Source organism: Heteronotia binoei, chromosome 6 (genome assembly GCF_032191835.1).
Source record: "Heteronotia binoei isolate CCM8104 ecotype False Entrance Well chromosome 6, APGP_CSIRO_Hbin_v1, whole genome shotgun sequence".
In the NCBI taxonomy this organism is placed as follows: Eukaryota; Metazoa; Chordata; class Lepidosauria; order Squamata; family Gekkonidae; genus Heteronotia; species Heteronotia binoei.
The window spans coordinates 98,533,779-98,554,909 of NC_083228.1; the positions used below are offsets into that span (position 1 = coordinate 98,533,779).

At 40.3% G+C, this 21,131-nt stretch overlaps 1 protein-coding gene across 1 annotated transcript in view; it reads left to right on the forward strand.

Moving 5' to 3' along the window:
* The window catches only part of SGPP2 (sphingosine-1-phosphate phosphatase 2), a 41,599-nt gene extending 20,860 nt beyond the window's left edge, over nucleotides 1-20,739 (forward strand). The window contains exons 3-5 of the mRNA XM_060242186.1: nucleotides 5,917-6,096; nucleotides 7,137-7,226; nucleotides 18,026-20,739. Of these exons, the coding sequence (XP_060098169.1) occupies nucleotides 5,917-6,096; nucleotides 7,137-7,226; nucleotides 18,026-18,562 (807 nt within the window). The 3' untranslated portion in view covers nucleotides 18,563-20,739. The remainder of the gene's footprint in view (nucleotides 1-5,916; nucleotides 6,097-7,136; nucleotides 7,227-18,025) is intronic.
* Nucleotides 20,740-21,131: the final 392 nt, after the last annotated feature.

The window sequence follows — 21,131 nt, forward strand, 5'->3', positions numbered from 1 at the left end:
GGAAGTTCTGAACCCATTCTCCTCACCTGCCTCTGTACATATCTAATTGGATATGGCCATCATATTTTACCCTGTACTTCCCTTGGACTGGTCAGTGTTGTAGCTGCTCAGATTACTCAGGTGGAGCTAATTTTAGTTCTGAACAGGCTCAAAGGTTCTTGGCTAGTTTTACTGCAGTATAGGAAGGGTTAAATAGAGGGTCAAACAAAGGGCAAGGATTAAAACTGAGGACACAGGGCTAGTTTAAGCTCTAATATCACTTTGAAACTTTTTTATACCCAAAGATTAAAGTACTACCACCAGAGACTATGGATAGTGAATTCACAGCTAAGGCTAAACTTTAGGCAGGTTTTTGTAATAGGAAAAGGAAAACAAAACACATTGCAGCTAGGATTTAAATGCAGCTAGGTCATCAAAAAAGGGGGGTCCGATTTTAAACTAAATCTAAAATTTTAAGCTAATTCCCACAGCGTTTAAAGGATTTTTTTCCTAACAAGAAAACAAGCAGTTATATGCCTCCTCTAACTGCTGAGACTATTCAGCTAGAACAGGGGTGGCCAAAGTTGCTTAATGTAAGAGTCACATAGAATAAAAATAAGATGTTTGAGAGCGACAAGACATGAACATCAGATGTTTGAGAGCCACAAGGAAGGAAGCAAGTAAGCAAACAGGAGAAGGGAGTGAGAGGTAGAAAAAAGCAACTTTAAATTTAAATGCATTCTCCAAGCCACTAGCTAGCTTGGATAAGTGATTTAAAGAGAAAAATGCCATCTCAAGCTGGTCAATGGGACAAGAGTGGTTTCGAGAGCCACACAATATATGTGAAAGAGCCACACGTGGCTCCTGAGCCACAATTTGGCCACCCCTGAACTAGAGTCTGCTTTAATCCAAGCCTAAAAGAGCTAAATTGACTTTTGGAATTAGATAATTTGGAAGTAAAAGGCAACGTGAGAAGGAGAGGAGCTCTTATCTGAGCAGTTCCCTTTCAGCAGTATTTGTTGTTAATCAACCAGTGACTGACTCACTCATCCTTCTTTATTAGTGCCTCCCACTCAGTGTGATTGGCGGTGGGGGGGTGGAGTTATGGCCCAAGCTAGCTATTTAGGGTTCCTAAAAGCAGGCCACAATTCTATGAAGTAGCAGTGTGTGGAACAAAGAAATCAACAAGCAAATTTAGGAGATGTGCAAGTTCAGCAGCAAGTGTGAGGAAGCAAGGGCAACATATTCCTAAAAAGGGTAAACACACTTTCCACACTTTCCACAAACAAATCAAGATTAGTGGGAAATTTATTTTTAAAAGAGAATTTTAAAAGGTAGAATGCCAGCAGGGGGTTGGGGGCTGTCCAGCGTATTGTACTGAGTGCAATACCAGCTGGACAGAAGTCATGGGTGTGTACTCCGTTTGAGGATTTCCTGGTTCTCAGAGAATGAGTTCGCAATCTCAAGGCAGCTAACTTGGAGAAGCAGAAGCAGGCAGGTACACAGATAAGACTCCTGGGGACTTGTTAGATGTGTCCCACTCCAAAAATAGCAGTTCCACTGCTGTCAGGAAGCATGAGGGTCAAGGAGAAAACAGGGCACCATGCTGAGGAAATGTTCCCTCAAAAGGGACCTCTACTACAGTTAGTGAACAGGTATTCTTTCACACCAAGGTACTATCCCAGGTCAGGGAAGGAAAGGTCTCTTGATTGATGGTGATTCAGTCTTTAGGCATGGTGATAGATGGGTTGTAAACCTGTGCCTTGACAGCATGGTGACTAGTCTACTTGGTACAAAGGTAGTGGCATTACAGGTGGTCTAGACAGGCTGGTAGACAGTGCCAGGAAGAAGCCAGTGATTGCTAATGGTACATATTTGCACCAATGATACGAGGAAATGTAGATACGTGGTTCTGGAGGAAAACGTATACTGTTAAGACTCAAGGCCAGGAAATCCAAGGTAGCCTTCTCAGAAATGCTGCCTGTTCCAGGCCAGCTAGAAAGGCACAGATTAGGAGTTTCAATATGTGGGATGGGAAGGACAATGGTACATGGGGAAGAGTTTAAGTTTGTTAGGCACTGGGATGCTTTTTGGAACAAGCAGGACTTGTACAAAAGAGACAGCTCCACTTGTCCTGAGAAGGACTTGGCTGCTGGCACTTAAAATGAAGAAGGTTGCAGAGTACTGTTTAAATCCTTGGGGAAAGCTGGCAGGAGATGGAATGTCTCTGGTTCAGGATGGTTCATCTCTAAAAGAAGAAGGGGAAGCTGTTAATGTTTTAGAGGGAAATGGATTAGGACTTCTGGGTCTGTAAAGGAGTTTCTCTACGAGAAATGGTAGCCATCCTTTCAACGTGGTCTTTTTAATGTTTAATAGGCTGGAAATATTTAACACATGTATTGAAATATAGTGTTTCAGACCTAGGAGCTAAATTTAGAATTGCCAGTCTTAAAAGAGATGGATACTTTGTTTACCAAACTGAAACATAAGTAGCCAAAGCTGGCACAGGAGGGATTTTTAAAATATCACTTTCTGTTTGAGCGTCATAGGGGGACTATAATTTACAAAATTTGTGTCGGTTACTTAATATGGCTTTCCATATTTCCAGACATTGGGAAAGGTTGTCCCTGTTTGTTTGTCTGGGTCAGTTCTTATTTATATATTTTGGTAAATTTGTATTCCGCCCTTTCCCAAGCGGGCTCAGAACAGATTGCAGCCAGATAAAACCAGTCAAATACAATAAAATCAATAAAATGCAATTAAAACACCATACAGTACTATATGACAAAGGCAGGCAGGCTCATAGTGCAGGTTAGAGTTTAATCAGTGGCCCAGATATGATAAATCAGGTGGCAGATCACTGTGGAGAGGATAGCCGATGGTATAGGCAATAAGGAGAAAGACGTCCACTTGCCTCACCCAAACACCTGGTGGAACAGCTTGGTTTTACAGGCCCTATGGAAAGGTAACAAATCCAGTAGGGCCCATATCTCCATAGGGAGCTGATTCCACCAGGATGAGGCCAGGGCCAAAAAGGCCCTGGCCCTGGTCAAGGCAAGACAGACATCCTTTGGGCCAGGTATAACCAGAAAGTGTTGGTTGGCAGATCGTACCAACCTTCGGGGCTCATATAAGGAGAGGCGATCCTCTCCTCTGTTTTACATAGTATTCTGTCTATCAGATACTTCCCAGTATGCCTTACGCCCAGCCTAGATGCTCTCTACTTGAGACACTGTCAGGAAAACATCCATTTCATCTGCATCTTTCCAGACGCTGGTTAGTCTGTGGTGATAGGGTTTTCATCTTGTTTAGTTCAGCTTTTTCTTCTGTGCTTACAGTTAGGGATGTACCACAAAATATTGTGGAAAGTTACAGAATCTCTAGGCTATGTTCAATGGAATTTATTCCTAGTGAAGGATAGTAAGAGAAGCTGTCTTCTGACCTGGTCCTCATATTAGCATTGTTTAAGGGGATATTTCCATGTACAGCTACACTTTTAGGGGAACAGAGAAGCATAGATCTGTGACTTTTCCCCAGAGATAGGGCAGCGATATTGTTAACTAGAGCTCCTGGTGGAAAAGATTATTGTTAGTTGCCACCTTTTAAGGCAAGCTTGAACTCTTGAAAGAAGCCTGCAAGTCTTCATTAATCAATGTAAATTTAAAGACACTCATTTGTTTTGTTCTTAACTTTCATTTCTTGAAATTCCATCACCCAGGTCTGTCTATCTTCCTGCCCAAATAGGAAATTTTTTGTTGTAGTTGTTTTACAGCAGTTTTCTCACCAATCCCAGCAAAACCTTTTTGGAGGAGATGTTCCTTTAACATTACTAAATTGAACCTGGGTTCAAAAGAAGAAGTGCTGCTGGAGCTGCTCTGGAAACACTTTTCTACAGGGCTGGTTTTATTGGATGAGGAAGATGTAAGGAGTTTGCTCTTCAGCATCCTAACTTCCCCTTCCTAAAGTATCTTGAGGGTAGCATCCATTTAAAACTTTGGTGCTTTTCCAAAAAAATAAAAATAAAATAAAACTTTGGTGCTGAGGTTTGGCCTTGTAAAAACAGTTCAGCAATTTCAAATGGACATTTTCCCATGGGAGAAACAAAATGTTACATACTCCTCTGTGTGGTGCTGGTCCCATTTGCTTTTTATTATCTGCATGGAAGTCAGCTGTTTACCCTTATGATTCTATATTGTTCAGAGCACTTGAAAAGGATTATCTTCATTGCCTCTTATATACCTGCAGCAAATACATTTAATGGATCTGCATGAATGATGTGGACTTCACCAGGGGAATGACTGATGTAAACTGATAGTTGGCTATTGCCTAAACATCTTGCTGTACTGTAATGTAAGAGTTTATAGTGGCCTAGACTAGCGTGTCTCAAGAGTTCACATTAAGTTCAGTAGCATTTTCGTGACTGATCTCATTTTGAGGTGGATACCTAACATACATTTGTTGAAAATTGTCAGGATTTTGCCAAAAGTGAATGCTTGTTTAACTATCATACTAAAATCTGAGGCTTTCTGCTTCTAGGTTTAGATGGGGGCATCCCTGAAAAGTGTTCTGAAACAGTTGCTGCAGAATATTGCAGCCAGGATGTTGGCTGGAATGCCTGTAGGAACCATATTAATCTAGTTTTGGCTCATCTGCACTGGTTCCTAGTCTATTTCCAGGCCCAATTTAAAATGCTGGTGCTGATCTTTGGGTGTCCTAATTAGGCTTGAAATTTGCATACTGGAAGGGCTGTCTGGTCTTTATACACTACTATAAAAGACAATACGGGTACAACCACTGAATTATTGTCTTTTCCAGCAACTCTTGTCTTCTCAGATATAAAAATAATTACATTAAAATAAAGTGCAGTATCTTTGAAATTAGTTTGTAAGGTTCAAGATGTGAAAACACCCTTAAATAAAACCTAGTAGAAAACCAAAGCTGGAATGTATTGGGGGGAGAATTAGAATGCCAGCTGCAAATGGATTGTATGACAAAATAAAATCCACAGTCTCGCCACCCCCAACCCCTTCCTGCTGCCAGTCCTGTAATCCCATCATTTCAGGACTTCCACCTAGAAAACTGCAAGAACAAAATCCTCATTTGTGACTTCAGCTGTTGCACTCGTGTCCACCCAGATAAAAGAGAAATGAATCATCCCTGACGTCACTGCCAGCTATGTACAGCTCTAGCAAGCCAATTTCCCCCACTTTGTAGGCATGATGCCAGTTTTGTTTTAACTTCCAATGACAAAAACTTCTGTTTCCCTAAAGATCTGCAGATGGGAGCTGATGATAAAAGACTCACTTATCCTTTGCTATGATCTTGACCTTGTGACCCAAGTAGTGCCCAAATTATTACAGATGCTGTCATTCAATGTGGCATATTTTTTGTGGCCATCAAAGGAATAGTTGCACATCTGAAAACAAACAGTTCTTGCAAGTGTTTAAAGGCAAAGGCTGCAATCCTTAAGCCATGTTCCTTACTTTCAGGGTACTCCTCAAATATCACTAGTTTTCACTAGTACTTAAGTGGGACTGTTCCAGGAGAAGTGGATTGTAGATTGTGGCCAAACAGTAGTAGCTTTCTTTGGCATGATGTCATGTCTCTTGTTCTTTATACCTTCCTAGAGTTTTGTAAATATTGTATTTTAAAAAGAGTTGGTGGAAGGCAGTTTGAAATATTATGGCTTTCTTACTTCAGGAAGTCAGGAGAACAAAAGGAGAGAAGGAGTTTTGAAATTAAAAGCAGGCAATTATGTAAACTTTAGGTCCAAACTGCATGTTACATATATCGCATGATCACCATGGGGACTTGCAACCCTACACTAATGGGGAACTTGATTTGGAAGTGCCACAGGGCTAATTTGAATTGAGAAACTTGTGTTGCTTTTGATTCTTTCTTTTTAGCCAGTCCTCTAAAACATTTTATTTTCTTCAGGTGGTTATGTACATTGGCCAAGTCTCAAAAGACATGCTAAAGTGGCCTCGTCCTTGTTCACCACCTGTTGTGAAGCTTGAAAAAAGAGTAATGGCAGAATATGGAATGCCTTCCACACATGCAATGGCATCAACAACCATCTCATTTACTTTTGTTATTGCGACCATGAAACTTTATAAGGTAGGAACCTTGTGGCTCAGCCAAACAAATAGAAACAAAAGTCCAACTCTGCTATTTAGTGGCTAGAAACTGAGGCCTAGTGTGTTCTTCCTTCCCTATCCCCCAGGCAAACTTCTCACAGTAGTGAGGCAGAAGTTGTCTGTATGCCGTAACTCAAGTGCCTTTGCCTGCTTTTTTCCACTTTTCCAGTTGCTTGCAGACAAATTGGGCCTGTCCTAAAAAACTAACTCATATTTATATAATAGCATTGTGATACTTGTAGCTTGATTTTTAATCTCTTTCCTAATAGTTGCCTCTAATTGAATTTGTCTCTTCAGTAGTTTGGCTTTTTCAGTAGCACTTCACTGATAAGGTCTCATTTTTGCATAGTTATAGCATATCTGTGAATTTAGAATATAGTGTCCTAATGTCTATCACATGGATCTCATTTGGTATTGTTATCTAGATCAGGGGTGGCCAAGGGTAGCTCTCCAGAAGTTTTTTGCCTACAACTCCCATCAGCCCCAGCCATTGGCCATGCTGGCTGGGGCTGATGGGAGTTGTAGGCAAAAACATCTGGAGAGCTACCCTTGGCTACCCCTGATCTAGATATTCACCATGGAAGAGATTTCATTTGGAGTTCTTCAGAGTCAGCTTCTGTTTATTTCACTATTTGTGATGATGTGATTTCAGTAGACTAATAAACATTAAATATCAGACAGCTTTGTTTGTTCAGAGTGAATATGAAAATTGTAGGTTTGTAAATGCATTGCAAATATTAAATTCTTGCTTTATAGCTGCTTTTAAAATCCGGATTGCAAGTTATTGAGTTCTAAGGATAATGCAAATATGTTCCTAACAGATTTTTCAGTATAGGCTGTCTGGGGAGCTGATTCACACAACTTCTGTCACACAACTGCTCCAAAATTGACAATTCTGAATCCTAGATGTAGACCAGCCCTTGATAAATGATGATGTCTAGTACCTGCCTGATTATATGATTGTATGACACATATGACTGCTATAAATGCTGACTTATCTTTTTCCTCTTATCTTTGCAGTATCCCTTTGAGCTAGGACTGATGGGAGCCTTTGTATTTTCAACACTGGTAGGTCTCAGCAGAATTTACACTGGAATGCACACAATGCTGGTAAGTTGTGTTCCTGGTGCCCATAACCATATGTAGTTGTGTTTATGAATCGGTAAGAACAGGTATCCAACTTCCCACCCTGGATGGTGCGCCTCTCGTGCCAGCTCAGAAGGTGAGGCGTTTGGGAGTGATGCTGGATGCTGCCCTTTCTATGGAGGCCCAGGTCACAGCAGTTGCACAGTCTTCCCTTTTCCATCTTCGGCAGGTCAAACAACTAGCCCTATCTTGCTCTCCAGGACCTAATCACAGCGATCCATGCAACGGTCACTTCCAGGTTGGATTACTGTAACTCGCTGTACGCAGGCTTGCCCTTGGGACTGATCTGGAAACTCCAGCGAGTGATAATAATAGAGTTCCCCCCTTCCGCCAAATGGTAGTGTAGTGTAGTATATTCTATACTATAGAAGAAAATCCCTTTGCTGAGAGCTAGATAAGACCTGGCAACCCTATAATCTATAGAGTTACTGCTACTAGTCCTTTGATGGTATGTTAATTTAGGAAATAGTGCAATAAACCAAATCTTGTTAAACTATCCATTGAAATCAAAGATTTCAGGTTTTCACGGCTGGTAACATCATTAGGGTTTGTAGAATCTTTTGGGATCAAGTGCCGTGTTCTACTGGAGAAAGTTTTCCTTCCAGACGTTTCGTTCTCAGCTGCGGAGAACATCCTCAGTGGCGTTGCAGCCGGAGCAGGCGCTCAGACCTTCTTGGCTGCTGTGCATTGAGTGGGGCCAGGGCTGCTGGAGAGCTGCTATTTGTAGGCTGGAGGGGGTGTGATGAAAGGGCAATTGGTTTGTGGATGTGCCCATTGTTTGGTGGGGCTTCCTGGAAGGGTAGTGAAAGTTGGTGGTTCTGGCTTTTTCCAGTTTTTTGCAATAGCCATTCCTGCTGCTGCAAATAAGCAATACTAATTCCAAATCTAATTCCAAATAACCATTCCTGCTGCTGCAAATAAATAATACTAATTCCAAATCTAATTCCAAATAACCATTCCTGCTGCTGCAAATAAACAATACTAATTCCAAATCTGAACGGTCCATGTAACCTCTCAAAACCAGAAGAATTAATTTTGGTTGGAAAGGTATTTCTCTACCCAATATTTCATTAACATAATTTACCACATTGTTCCAAAATGTCTGACTCATAGAACAAGACCAGAAAATATGGAACACATCTGCAGAGGAACTATTACTTCCCCATTTTCTAGTATAACTTAATGGACTACTGTCCACATTAGCCAAGAATACAGCAATGCAATACCACCCTCGACATTACCAGAGAACAATAATTCAGAAGATGTTTTACATCTTAAACCTCCATATTTCCTTACTAGAGCATGTACTAAATGTATGATTTGGAATAAAAACTGAAATAATTGGAGTTTTATCCACCCTTCATCTATCACCACCTCTCAATATGATAACATATATTTACCTGTAGTTAATGCTGCTAATGTAGAGCCCCGTTGTGCAGATTGGTAAAACTGCAGTACTGCAGTCTAGACTCTCTGCTCACAACCTGAGTTTGATTCTGGCAGAAGCTGGGTTCAGGTAGCTGGTTCAAGGTTGACTCAGCCTTCCATCCTCCCGAGGTCGGTAAAATGAGTATCCAGCTTGCTGGGGGAAAAGTGTAGATGACTGGAAAAGGCAATGGCATACCACCCTGTAAAAAGTCTGCTGTGAAAACATGATGCGACATCACCCCAGAGTCAGAAATGACTGGTGCTTGCACCTTTACCTTTAATATTGCTAAAGTATCCAAGTTATCTACCTAAGTTAGATAGATATTGTATGTTCATTAAAAGACATTGATGTCATCAGTGAAAAACCCAGACTAAAACTACCCTTTTATCTACACCAGACTTCCAATACTGAATATATAACAGGATTATCCCAAGTCAGTTTTCTATTATCATACCAGAATGTATCTAAAGCTTCCAAATATTGATTTTCTTTATCACATCTATACCATTCAATCATTTCAGCTAGTCTAAGCACTAATTCTTGAACATCCCAAATGTTAAACTCTCCTTTCCACACACATTCCTCAACACCACAGTGTCAACAGTTTCTCCTTGGGAAATCTTTGTTGGAAGACAGTGTTGCACTAAAGAAGCTTCCTGGTTCTTCAGTGGTTTTAATCTTCTGTCCAGTATGCACTTAAATGTAACTTGAGATCCTATTTTGGTGGAATGGAAGTATATAAATGTTTTAATACTTAAAATATAAACAAACCTTTATGTAATTTAATGCCTTCTTAATTGTACTCTGCCAGTGGGATTGCATGGTATTTCCAGAAATTATACAATAAAATAAATTTTAAAACCTTTTTGGCATACCGGTATCACTTTTATATTCCTGTATTGTTTAAGGATGATGAGGGTTACTTTGTCCCTCTTCAGTTATACTTTTTTCTCTCCCCCCCGCATTGGTTTAGTTTAAAAAAAATGGTGACTACTAGAATCCAGTTGGGGCATTAATGGCTCCCGGTGGAATGGATGGGAAAATGAAAGCAGAATATTTTAGGTTTATGGAATCGTCTTGATTTTGTTGCTATAATATGCCATTTTCTGTATGCATAATCTGTTTTTAGGAATTAATATTACTAACTTCCAAGTTTGATTCACCTGTGCATTCTTTCCATAACAGATTATCCTTTCAGAGTAAACCCTTTAGCTACCCTTTACCTGCCGGATTCTATTTGGTTAAAGGGGTTATTTCAGATGCCTCTGCTCATCGCTGTGAAGAGCATATTCCTGCTTACTGAATGCAGGAAACTATTGGTATATTAACTGAAGTTTCAACTTTGGAAACTGCCCTTGCAAAGCATTAATTGCCATTAATAAATTTAAAATGATCCAAAGATATTCTCCACCTCCTGCAATGATGCATATGGCTAGCGTTAATACATAGTAAACTTATAGCTTCTCTGCTGCTTACATACTTCAGTGAACTTGAGATGCTTAGAATGTGTAGCTTTTGTGTTGGATTTATTTCTATACAAGCAACAAAGCTTAATTTTTTAAACCTGGAGTAACTCTCAAATCAATTACATTTTAAAACTGTGTCTTAATTGGGGCATATCATATGCCAATAAATGATTAATACAGAAGGTTTTTAAAGAAAGAAGAATGTTAATACAGTATGAAGTAGAGGACAGTTGCCTTATCGGCCCCCTGAAGGTAGACAATGTGGTGTCTTCATAATACAGTAATGAGGCTTATCCTGTGTTCACAACATTATTTGTTAAGTGGTAAGCAGGCGTAACTATATCAGTGTTTAGTATTTATGTGAAAAATATAGATACTAAGTCACATGAAGACAGTATTTTGTTTGTATCACATGCTTATGGCCCACAGTTTCCATACAAGGTGCCTGAAGCAGTTTACATATCAGTTAAAACAATAACTACATAAAACATACTTAACAAACAGAGATGGTTAAGTAAAACTTAGCAGCATTTGTATCACCTTTAAAGCCAAATCAGCATTACAGCAGATCATTAAAACCTATCCATAAGTACAGTGTCTTAAGGCAATGTTATCATCCTAAGAATAGCCCCCCAAAAGTAATATCCTAAAGCCAGCATTAGCCATGAGCACTGAAACAAAGGAGGCAGATTCTTGGATAAAACCACTTGGTGGTAGGATGAAAACTGGGCAGTAAATCACAGATAAAATTGCATGTTGGGCTGCTAATACAGAGTGTACATTTTCAAATTGTGCATACTTTGAAGCTAATTGAGGAAAGGAACTTGTGTGTCGGCAGGAGCAAAACTATCCCATCCCTTGTTCACTTAAATAGCGCAGAAATAAGGAAATTATTAATTGAAAGTTAGGTCTTTTGAATGAGGAGAGCAATTTTAAGAATACCTAGTGTTGATTTTATAGCTCAGGCACCCTGAATGGATACACTTGAGAGTATGCTCATCTTTATGAGCATCAGTAAACATCTCGACCTACTCCTCACCCTTAGATGATCAAATGGTGGCTTTATCTTTAATCTTGATTGAACTAGCTAGCCAACAGTCAGCTAGTTCAATCATGATGGTATTCCATGATGATAAAGGACATTTCTAAATTTGGATGGGATCACTGGTAAAGAAGAAAGAACTGCCTGTCTCTGAAAGAACAAAGATGAGACAGATCTCCTTTTCAGAAGACTGAATTATACTTTTGTAAAATATCTCAGTGAAATGGAATAAAAATATAGCAATATATTTGCAATTTAAACTTGTTTGGATAAATGTAATTATATTGAATGCATGGATTTCTACTCATGATTCTAGAATTACATATATTTGTCTGAAAACTTTGCTGTTTCTTTTGTCAAATATATGGGTCTTCAACAGGCCCATGATGCTTTTAAGCATGTATTGTAAGTCCCAATAATATGTTGGATCTTGCCAAGTGGCAGGGCTTTTTTTGTAGCAGGAACTCCTTTGCATATTAGGCTGCATACCCCTGATGTAGCCATTCCTCCTGGAGCTTACAGTAGGCCCTGTACTAAGATCCATGTAAGCTCTTGGAGGATTAGCTACATCAGGGGTGTGTGGCCTAATAGCAAAGGAGTTCCTGCTACAAAAAAAGCCCTGCCACAAGTGGTAAGTTATGGCAGTACAGATACAATTGCTTGGTGAGGCAATTCTGTCCTGCCATGTGTTGAAGGTAACTTTACCCCAAGTAAGTACCTAGTCAGAAATCGGAGGAAGCATGGATAGTGGGGAAGGATTAAGTGGAAGGTTTATGGTCCATTTGTGCCTTAGTCAGGGTACACATGGCAGAGCTAGAACTGAGAATGCCAAAAATTTTGTTGTGAACATGTTTGGCAGCCAGGTATATTGAGTCCAGCTGTTGCCGTTACAGTTGAGCTGAACATTAGATTTGTTTGGCTCTTGCTAAACAACTCAAACAGCTTCCACATAGAATCCGTTTTTCATACTACTTGTTCAGTCCCCAGTCTGCAGAGACCCAAGAGGAAGACTGGAGGGGGAGATGAAAAGCTAACAGTCCGCTGAGATTCTGATTCTGTTTTGCTCCACTTCTACAAGGGTGGGAATGCAGGGAGAAGCTTGGGATGAAGAGAACTGAAACCAATTGACTTGTGTTCTTCTCACCCAGTGCTTCTGGCTGCATCCTGGCTTTTCAGAGACCTGCTGAGAAGCTTTGAGGCAGGCCAATTGATCTGCCTGAGTCCTTGCAAAAAGTTTCTCATTCATGCCAGATAGGCATGAATAGGTATACAGTCTGTTGAAAAATCAGCTGGTGATCAAAACATGAGCTGAGCCAGTGAATGTTCAAGCCTCCCTAGCCAGAACCAGTGCATCTGTCAAGTGCACTTCTAAGGAGCATGTCTGTGTTTGGAATTGTTTGACAAAATTCATACTTTAAAATTTAGGTGTAAACTTAAAACTCCTTGTACACTTAAAAACATTGTATGTGAAGATTTGTGATTTGCGCAAAACTGTTGAATCTGATCATATTTCACACTGAATGTGTTCTGTGCACTCATAATCCATTGTTGGCCTAACAAAAATCTCAGGTAATGTTTTGTAGTTCAGGCATATAAAACCAAATGCTTAAGGTAATTCATTTGCTTTTTACAACTTTGTTTTATTAGCATTTTATAGTTTTGCTTATAAGCTTCTCTTCCTTTTTTGTAACTTAACATGTTCTGAGGAAGATTTGTGAGCTAATTTACTCACTCTGGTCTGTAATATCCATTCAATTTTCAGTTCTGATGTAATGTTTGGCTCATGCACCAATTGAAAGAAGACACAAAACAACAGCTTGGGGTTAACAAGTTTATTTAAACTGATCTACATAATATTTAAGTATTATGACATATTTAAGGGAGAGGGTTGTGCTAAGGTAGCCTGCCCACAGCTGCCTTTTCTAACAGACTTGCACTGACTTCAAACACAGCTAGCATCCTTTGCCAGCTTTGTTTATCATCATATGAACATATGAAGCTGCCTTATACTGAATCAGACCCTTGGTCCATCAAAGTCAGTATTGTCTACTCAGACTGGCAGTGGCTCTCCAGGGTCTCAAGCTAAGGTTTTTCACACCTATTTGCCTGGACCCTCTTAGTTGGAGATGCCGGGGACTGAACCTGGGACCTTCTGCTTACCAAGCAGATGCTCTACCACTGAGCCACCATCCCTCCATCATGTGCTGAGGGGTGCCCAGCCTCCTACCCCTCACTTGATGTGCTGCACTGCCACTACCAGGTTTGGAAATGTTGCTCAGGACCAAGGGCTGCTCCTTCCCTACAGCACAGCCCCTGATGTGCAGTCCTTGATACTTCCTCTACCATATCAGATATCTCAGGCTACTTGCCAGTTTGGTGTAGTGGTCAAGCGCCCAGACTTTTATCTGTGAGAACCAGATTGATTCCCCACTCCTCTACATGTACCTGATGATTGACCTTGAGTCAATCACAAATTCTTGCAGAACTGTTCCTCTTGAGCAGTTTCTGTCAGAGCTCTCTCAGCTCCACCAACCTCACAAGGTGTCAGTTGTGGGGAGGGGAAGGGAAATGAGATTGTAAGCCGCTCTGAGACTCCTCTGAGTAATGAAGGGTGGGGTATAAATCCAATCTCTTCTCACTTCTCATCACCATCCTGCCCAATTCCTGCCATACAAGGAGGTTAGCCTAGTTTATCAGCTCTTGCCCTCCTGCTGACTATAGTGTTCTTAAATAGTCATCACAGCCTTCAGTAGAAAGATGCATGCCATCATCCCTATAGAGATGCATATCATATTTGATGGAATTGTGTGATATACATACCCTCCTCCATCCAAAACCACAGTGTGAATAGCTTTATTCCTTCATCCTTCATTTCTGAGCTCCTCCCCAAACTCTTATTTGAAAAAAAAAAAAAAAAACAGACCACACCAATGCAGTTGAGATAAAAGATCCTTTAACGGCAATATCCATATGAATTGCTGCCCTTCTCTTGCTGAAGCCCAAAATGCCCCTGTCATGTTATCCCCCGTACCTCAGGAGCAGCATTTTGAGATGCATTGGGAAGGAAATGGTGAAAAATTCATGCTCCACAGTTTTCCTTCCAGTTTTGGAAGGTTTTGACCTGTTTTGAGAGCCAGTTTGGTGAGGTGGTTAAGTGTCTGGACTCTTATCTGGGAGAACCGGGTTTGATTCCCTACTCCTCCACTTGCACCTGCTGGAATGGCCTTGGGTCAGCCATAGCTCTCACAGAGCTTGTCCTTGAAAAGGCAGCTGCTTTGAGAGCCTTCTTAGCCCCCACCCACCTACCTCACAGGGTGTCTGTTGTGGGGGGAGAAGCATAGGAGATTGTAAGACACTCTGAGTCTCTGATTCAGGGAGAAGGATGGGGTATAAACCTGCAATTCTTCTTCATATGGGAAGATTCCTGTGGATCCAAGCCCAGCATATAACTACTCCACCTGGACATTACCAACATGTCTTCAGAAGAAGCTACTATATACTAAAGAGTTGTTCCCTGTTATACCAAATCTGCTGTTCATTATTATTAGTATTGTGAATCTTTTTTTTTTTTTGCTACCCAAGAAATTTGAGTAGCTTGGGAAAAAAGAAGCTCCTGAATATCCATAGTCAGTTGAATCTGCTCACGGCCTCTAGAATTTTTATTCACTAGTATTATTGACAGAAGCTGTAACAAAATTATCAAAATACCCATTGGCTTGTCTTGTAAATTGAGCTTTAACTTGACAAAACTGGCTTAAGGCTGTTTGTTTAAGAATTCAGTCTTTAATTACTACAGTAACAGACTTTTTTTGCCTGGAGATGCCCGTGCAGAATTTGGAAGATGCGTAATTCATTCACCTTGTACTGTGTTCCTGCCTTTGTGGTGGTTTCCTGCAGTCTTTTTATTAATACGTCAACCTTCTTGTGCAAAATGAATGAAGGAAAGATAATCCTCTAGAAATTATGAAATTAAGTGGTGAGATTATGGGTGTGGAAAGATGTATGCTGACAGAAAACAATTGTTTAAACTTGTTTAAAATGTATTCATCAAAGTAGTCACTTCAGTTAATTAGTCACCTGAAATTTTGCTTCAGGAACCAGTAATAGCTTTGCTTGCCTTCAGTAACCAAAAAGAAAACAAGGAGTACTTAAATTGCCAGTAAGGCAAACAAAGGAGTCTATAGAGAGAAACAGCCTTAACTGATTAATTTCTCTTCCTCCTTTAGTTTCCCCCCACTCCTTTAACTGATTCTCAACTGCCCTCAGCAATCATAGGACAGTTTTGAGGAGTAGTGTCATTTTTGTAAATCAAGTAGTATTTTCCTACATACGCCTGTGGAGTCCTCACCCCCAGTATGCAGAAACACCAAAGTCTTTTTCACTGCTTTTCTGATTTGTGTTTAGTCACGAACATCAGTATTGAATGGAACAAGTTGCTGGTTGTAAGCACTTTCACATAGCCAGTCTTTTTCTCCTGTTCCTCCAAGAGTACTTTATGACACACACACCCTTTAGAATAGTCCGGTATGCCATCAAATGTGAAGCTTCATCCTTCTTTTGGTTCTGCCGAGTCTGTGAGTCAAAGAACTGAACTTCCACCCCAAAGTCCTGCTGTGGCAGCTCCACTAGTGCTGATGAAACACACCTTTCTTTCTCCCTTATGGATGGCAGAAGTGTGTCACTCTTTTATTTTCCTGCTGAAACAGATTGTTGTTGGTCACCCATCCCCACAGAAAGTGGGAAATGAACCTCTAGAGGCTTCTGCAAAGTCACAGGAGCCTCCAGGACAGTCTTAAGTTTTGTTGGGATGAAAACAGAGTCTAACAAAAGAAAACCTATGCTGGAATGTAATATTGTTAGTCACTGTAGTGCCATTGGAAACCTATTTTAGTTTGCTGCTAGAGACAAATACGAGTACCCAAGTTGGTGGTATTGTTGGGAGGGAATGTCCAAAGGAAAGAGCCGAGTATATTGCCTTTGTAGTCTTTGATTCTCTGCTGGTACACTGTGGGGGAGACTTCAACTAATATACTATTAGCCATCTGTGGCCCCCAACTGCAGCTAGCTTGATCTGTGAATTGGAGCCACATGGAGGCTAAACAGTTTTTTCAGCAAATCTGGGGCACTTCTCAAGTTTGCAGAAAAATCTGAAATTTAAAATATATATATATATATATAAAAGTAAAAAAAAATTCCTCCCAAAAGTAAAAGTAGCATACGCTGAGCAATGAAAGAAAACACTCTTTCCTTCTTACCTCAGTGCGTTGGAACCTTGGAGCTGTGGTGGGCCCCAGTGATGGCCATTGTAGTGGTAAAGCAGCCTAGGGGCTGCACTGCACAGTGGCTGCTGGAAAGCCCAGGGGGCTGTAGCAGCAATGAAGCAGCCCAGGAGCCATGCTGGTCCTGGAGGCAGCTGCCAAACAACCCAAGGGCTGTGCCAGGTTCAGCAAGAGATTTGTGTGTGGGGGGGTGGGGGGGCAGAGATGGGATTTCCCCTCCACAAGTCTCATGGGCCCCCACTTTCTATGTTTATATATACAAGTTTGCTGGATGTGGTTCCTTTAAGACCTTCAGCTATTCTGATAGGACTGCTGTGCTCAACCCTATTTTAAAAAGACAGCACTATGAACAATCTCAGCTCATTTAAAAGCAGTATCTTTATCTTTTTTTTTAAAGGAGGAACTAATACATGTAGAATGGAGCTTCTTATTGGTTAATCATTATCTGGGTTGTCTAAAGCGATAAAGCACCAAAGTCATAGTAACAGGCGGGGTTTGGAACCTCTCTTAAATTATTCATCAAAGTATTTTATTTAATTATTTGTATCCTGATTTTCTGTCCAATGGAGGACCAAAACAACTAATAATACAAGAGAAAATACAATAGAAAGGCTTCTGATTTGTCTCTCTCCTGACTGGTTTATATAAAAGCTAGTCTTTTTTCTTATAAGCATGTAAGAAGAAAGAAACACTGTATTGTTATCCAGTTGCTCCAGATAAATTAAATCTGAGGCAAAGCTTCCAGTATCCTGTCCATCTAGCCAGTTAAGATCCTTGTATATGTCCACATGTAGATACGAGGCAGAAAGTAACCAGAGGCAGAGCTTTTTCAGTAGTGGCACCTTGCCTTTTGAATGCTTTTCACCATCAGGCCTGCTTGACACCTACACTTTTCTTTCTGGTGCCAAGCTAAAACTTTTTTTTAATACCCAGGCTTCTCACTGAGGGGGGTTTAATTTTGTTTTTAAAGCTATTTTATGGTTTGCTTCTTGTCGAATGACTGTTTTATGAGTATAATTCGAGGCTGTTTAAGTTTTTTTTGGCTTGTCTGAGCATTCTTATTCTGCTGTTCTATTATTCTGTTGAGTTACTTTTATGTTGTGGATAGCCTCGAGCAGGTCTCTGGAAAGGCAGCATTTAAATTTTCTGTATTAAAAGATATAGCCTGACCAGTTAGTGCTGTCACTCACTGAGATGACAGGTAAGCTGTTGGCACGTTAAAGATTTTTTTTTTGTTTAACCTAACTAATTACATGGCCTGTAATTAGAGCTTTTGACTTGCTTGTATTGATTTGTGGTGTTGCTAAGTCCTCCAGTTAATTAATAATTTCAGCCAATGATTTGGTTCTTTTTTCTTCAGTTATTTTTTTGTTACTGCTTCACAGCTAGACAAATTTAGCAACTCTGCAGCTAGTGTTCATAAAGCAATACTGTTGAATGCACTTTTGGGAACAGCTGATATAAAGTGCAGGAGAAAGATGGTGTGCTCAGTGTAAGTTGGACTGTGCATCATGTTTAACCATATCTTGTGCCTGTTTTTTTTTTAGGACGTGATTGTTGGCAGTCTGATCTCAGGGCTACTGATTGTTTTCATGTATCCGACCTGGGATTTCCTTGACTACCTGATGCTCAACAGCCCTTGGTGCCCAATATTCTGCCTTGTCGTGCCCCTCCTCTTGTGCTACAACTATCCCAAATTTGATTGTTATAGTCCTACAAGAGCAGACACCACCATAGTTCTGGGAGCTTCAGCAGGGACTGTGATAGGGTTTTGGATAAATAATCACTACATAGCAAACTATTCAGCTGAAGTAGTCAGTCCTCCTTCAATAACTGCCGAAATGGTCTTGATGGCACTTGAAAGGTTTTTGGTGGGCATTTGTTTCCTAGTGGTCACACGCCAGATTATTAAAAGTATGACACTTAAAGCACTGTGTTCTTGGTACAAGGTTTCTGTTGACGATCCTGTAGTCAGACATCAGACAGAGATTGAGGTGCCCTATAAGTTCATGACCTACTCTTCCATTGGCCTTAGTGCTACAGTTCTTGTCCCATTATTGTACAAGATCTTAGGCTTAAACTGAGTGTCATTGTAATGTACTACTTACTTTTTGGGAGAGACCCAGTCCAAGTTACAGGATTGCAGTCCAAGTTGTGCAGTGGAAAAGTCCCCAACCCAAATGTGTTGTGCCTTTCTGTATTGGTCTAAAACATAGGTAGTATTGGAAACACAAAAGGACCTTTTTCTGCTAATAAAATATGCTGCAATTTGGCATGAGAGAAGAATATAAGAAGATGCTGCTGCTTCAGTGACTTTGACTGGCTTCAAGCAAACCATTAGCTGAGCTGCAACCTAGTACTCTGCCATGCTAGATGTTTAGCTGTCATTTGCCTTACCACACATTGCGGCTGATGTACCAGAATTAAGATGTCACCAATTCAGTGCATTGCAAAAGATTCTTACAGGAAGAGATGCTCTGTTTTTTTTAAAAAGAGTTTTACAAGCATTTTGGGAAGTGGAGTGAGATGAGGTAAGGACAAAGGTGTAAGGAAAAAGAGATGCCTTTCTTCAAGATATGTCAGCAACAAGAATAAGAAACTTCTTTAGGAATTGCAGACTTGAGGGCCATACTATTAGCTAGATAGCCTGAGCCTAACCAAAGCCCTTCTAGCAAGATGATTTGAATACCCAGATTTATATCCTGAGACACCCACTTACCAGGGTGTGGTAACAATTAGGATCAAAGGTGTGATGCTCTTAATGCTCCCTACTGGGATGGTACTAGATTGGCTCACTCTGACATTCTTCTGGGGCAGGTTTTTTTTATTGCTTGTCTGAGAGCAGCCCTTTTTCCTTTCCTTTAAAAAGTCTAATTACTGACCCCAAGTTCTCACAGTGTTCTTGGCCAAGCTGCCAAAGCAGCTCCTCTTCAGTTTTATTTTTCTGTCAGCAAAGAGATTTTTCAGATTCTGTCAGCAAATGGAGATTCTAAACCAGTGACAACTAAATGCTTCTGTGTATTTGAGCCCTGGGAAGGGCAAACCTCTTTACTGAACTTTCTCAAGCTACTAGACATGCCAAAGAAGGTCCAGTGAAAACAAATCTCTTCCAGGCATGACTAGGAACCATTTTCTGGTTTCAGCTTTGCATTAAAAACCCACTGCAAGGGAACAAATATATATCAGTTACCTTTAAGTAAATGTTTTAGACTCTCATGACAGGGGAATTAACTGGAATCTTACGTGTAAAAGTAATTTTAAAAGATTAATGTATTAGAAAGGGGAAAGTTTCAGTACTACACTGTTATGGTTTTAACCCCCCCCCCCTTGCATTTGCACTTGTGCGAGGCTGAGGTGTTTGCATTTCCCTGAGCACCTTTATATTTGGGTGATACCCATTTTTTGTAATAGATAGGCTTATGAAGGCTAAAGGCCTGAAGGCCACAGAGGTCTAGTATCAAAAATGTTAATTGCTCAGGCAGAACTAGATGATTCAACAGGGGGGGAACTTCTGATCTGTATTCTTGATATGTTAACATGGCTTGCTTTTGAGAGAAAAACCAGCAGAGGATGCTGACCCCTTCCTGGCAACTTCTGTTCTTCCAGGTCTTGATTGAAATGGAAAGTGAGCCTGATTGGGGAAAATTACTTTGGGATAATAGTGTGGTGAATTTGAAGGTCCAAGAGATTAAGTATCACTCTTTCTTGCACATCAGTTCTTCCATGCAATTGAGGCAAGATAATGTGGAGTGCAGGGTCAGCCTATAGATGGGAAGAGCTGGGGTTAAATCTTCACTTAGCTATGAGGCTCAGTAGATGACCTTGTGCCCAACATACCTCACTGGCTTGTTTTGAGGACAAAATAGAATCATGTATACTGCTGAGCTCTTCGGAGAAAGGGTGGATTTTAAAAAGTTATATTAGTGCCCCTCTCCCACATAGCAAAACAAAAGGCTTTGGCCAGGGTATGCGCAAATGCCATCTAGTTCTACATTCAAAGAAAACAGATTTGGGGTCTGGCTTTCTGATTGCTTGAAGCGTATCCACATCTCTTGTGTGTGTTTCGTCACAAAGCTCTGATATTGCAGCTATTTTATTTTGTATGAACAAATGCACTCAGGTTTATAAACTTCAACCTGCAGCTTCTATTTTTGTATCACTTTATAAATTGTACAGTATAAACTGTTCTAAAAAACTGTCATTTCTGGCTTTATTCAAATGTTTCCAAAACTATTTTTATTAAAGCTTATTTCGTCAAGTATCTTTTTTTGGTAAGAGCCTTGAATCTAGCAATGTCTCTCTGGGGCTCCAAGAATAATTTTCCCGGTACAGGGAATTCTCATCTTTTACAGACATGTCAGTTCTTATAGGCTGAAGTATGGATGTTGCAACAAGTTGTGCAAGTTAAGTAAAGATAGATTCCTTGTATTCCATATATATGGCTAGTTGTTAAATCCTGCTAACAGGACAAGGCTTGTTTTCTATTTCTCAAGAATAGTTTGCTTAAGATGAACTACAGTTTGTCATTAATGCAGAATTAGAACCGAGCACTTTCTAGATGCTCAAGGCTGGATCCAATGCAGATTTTTTTACTAACCCCAGTTACCCAAAATGCCCAAAAGCTGATGCTACAGCTTTTGAGACATGTATGGG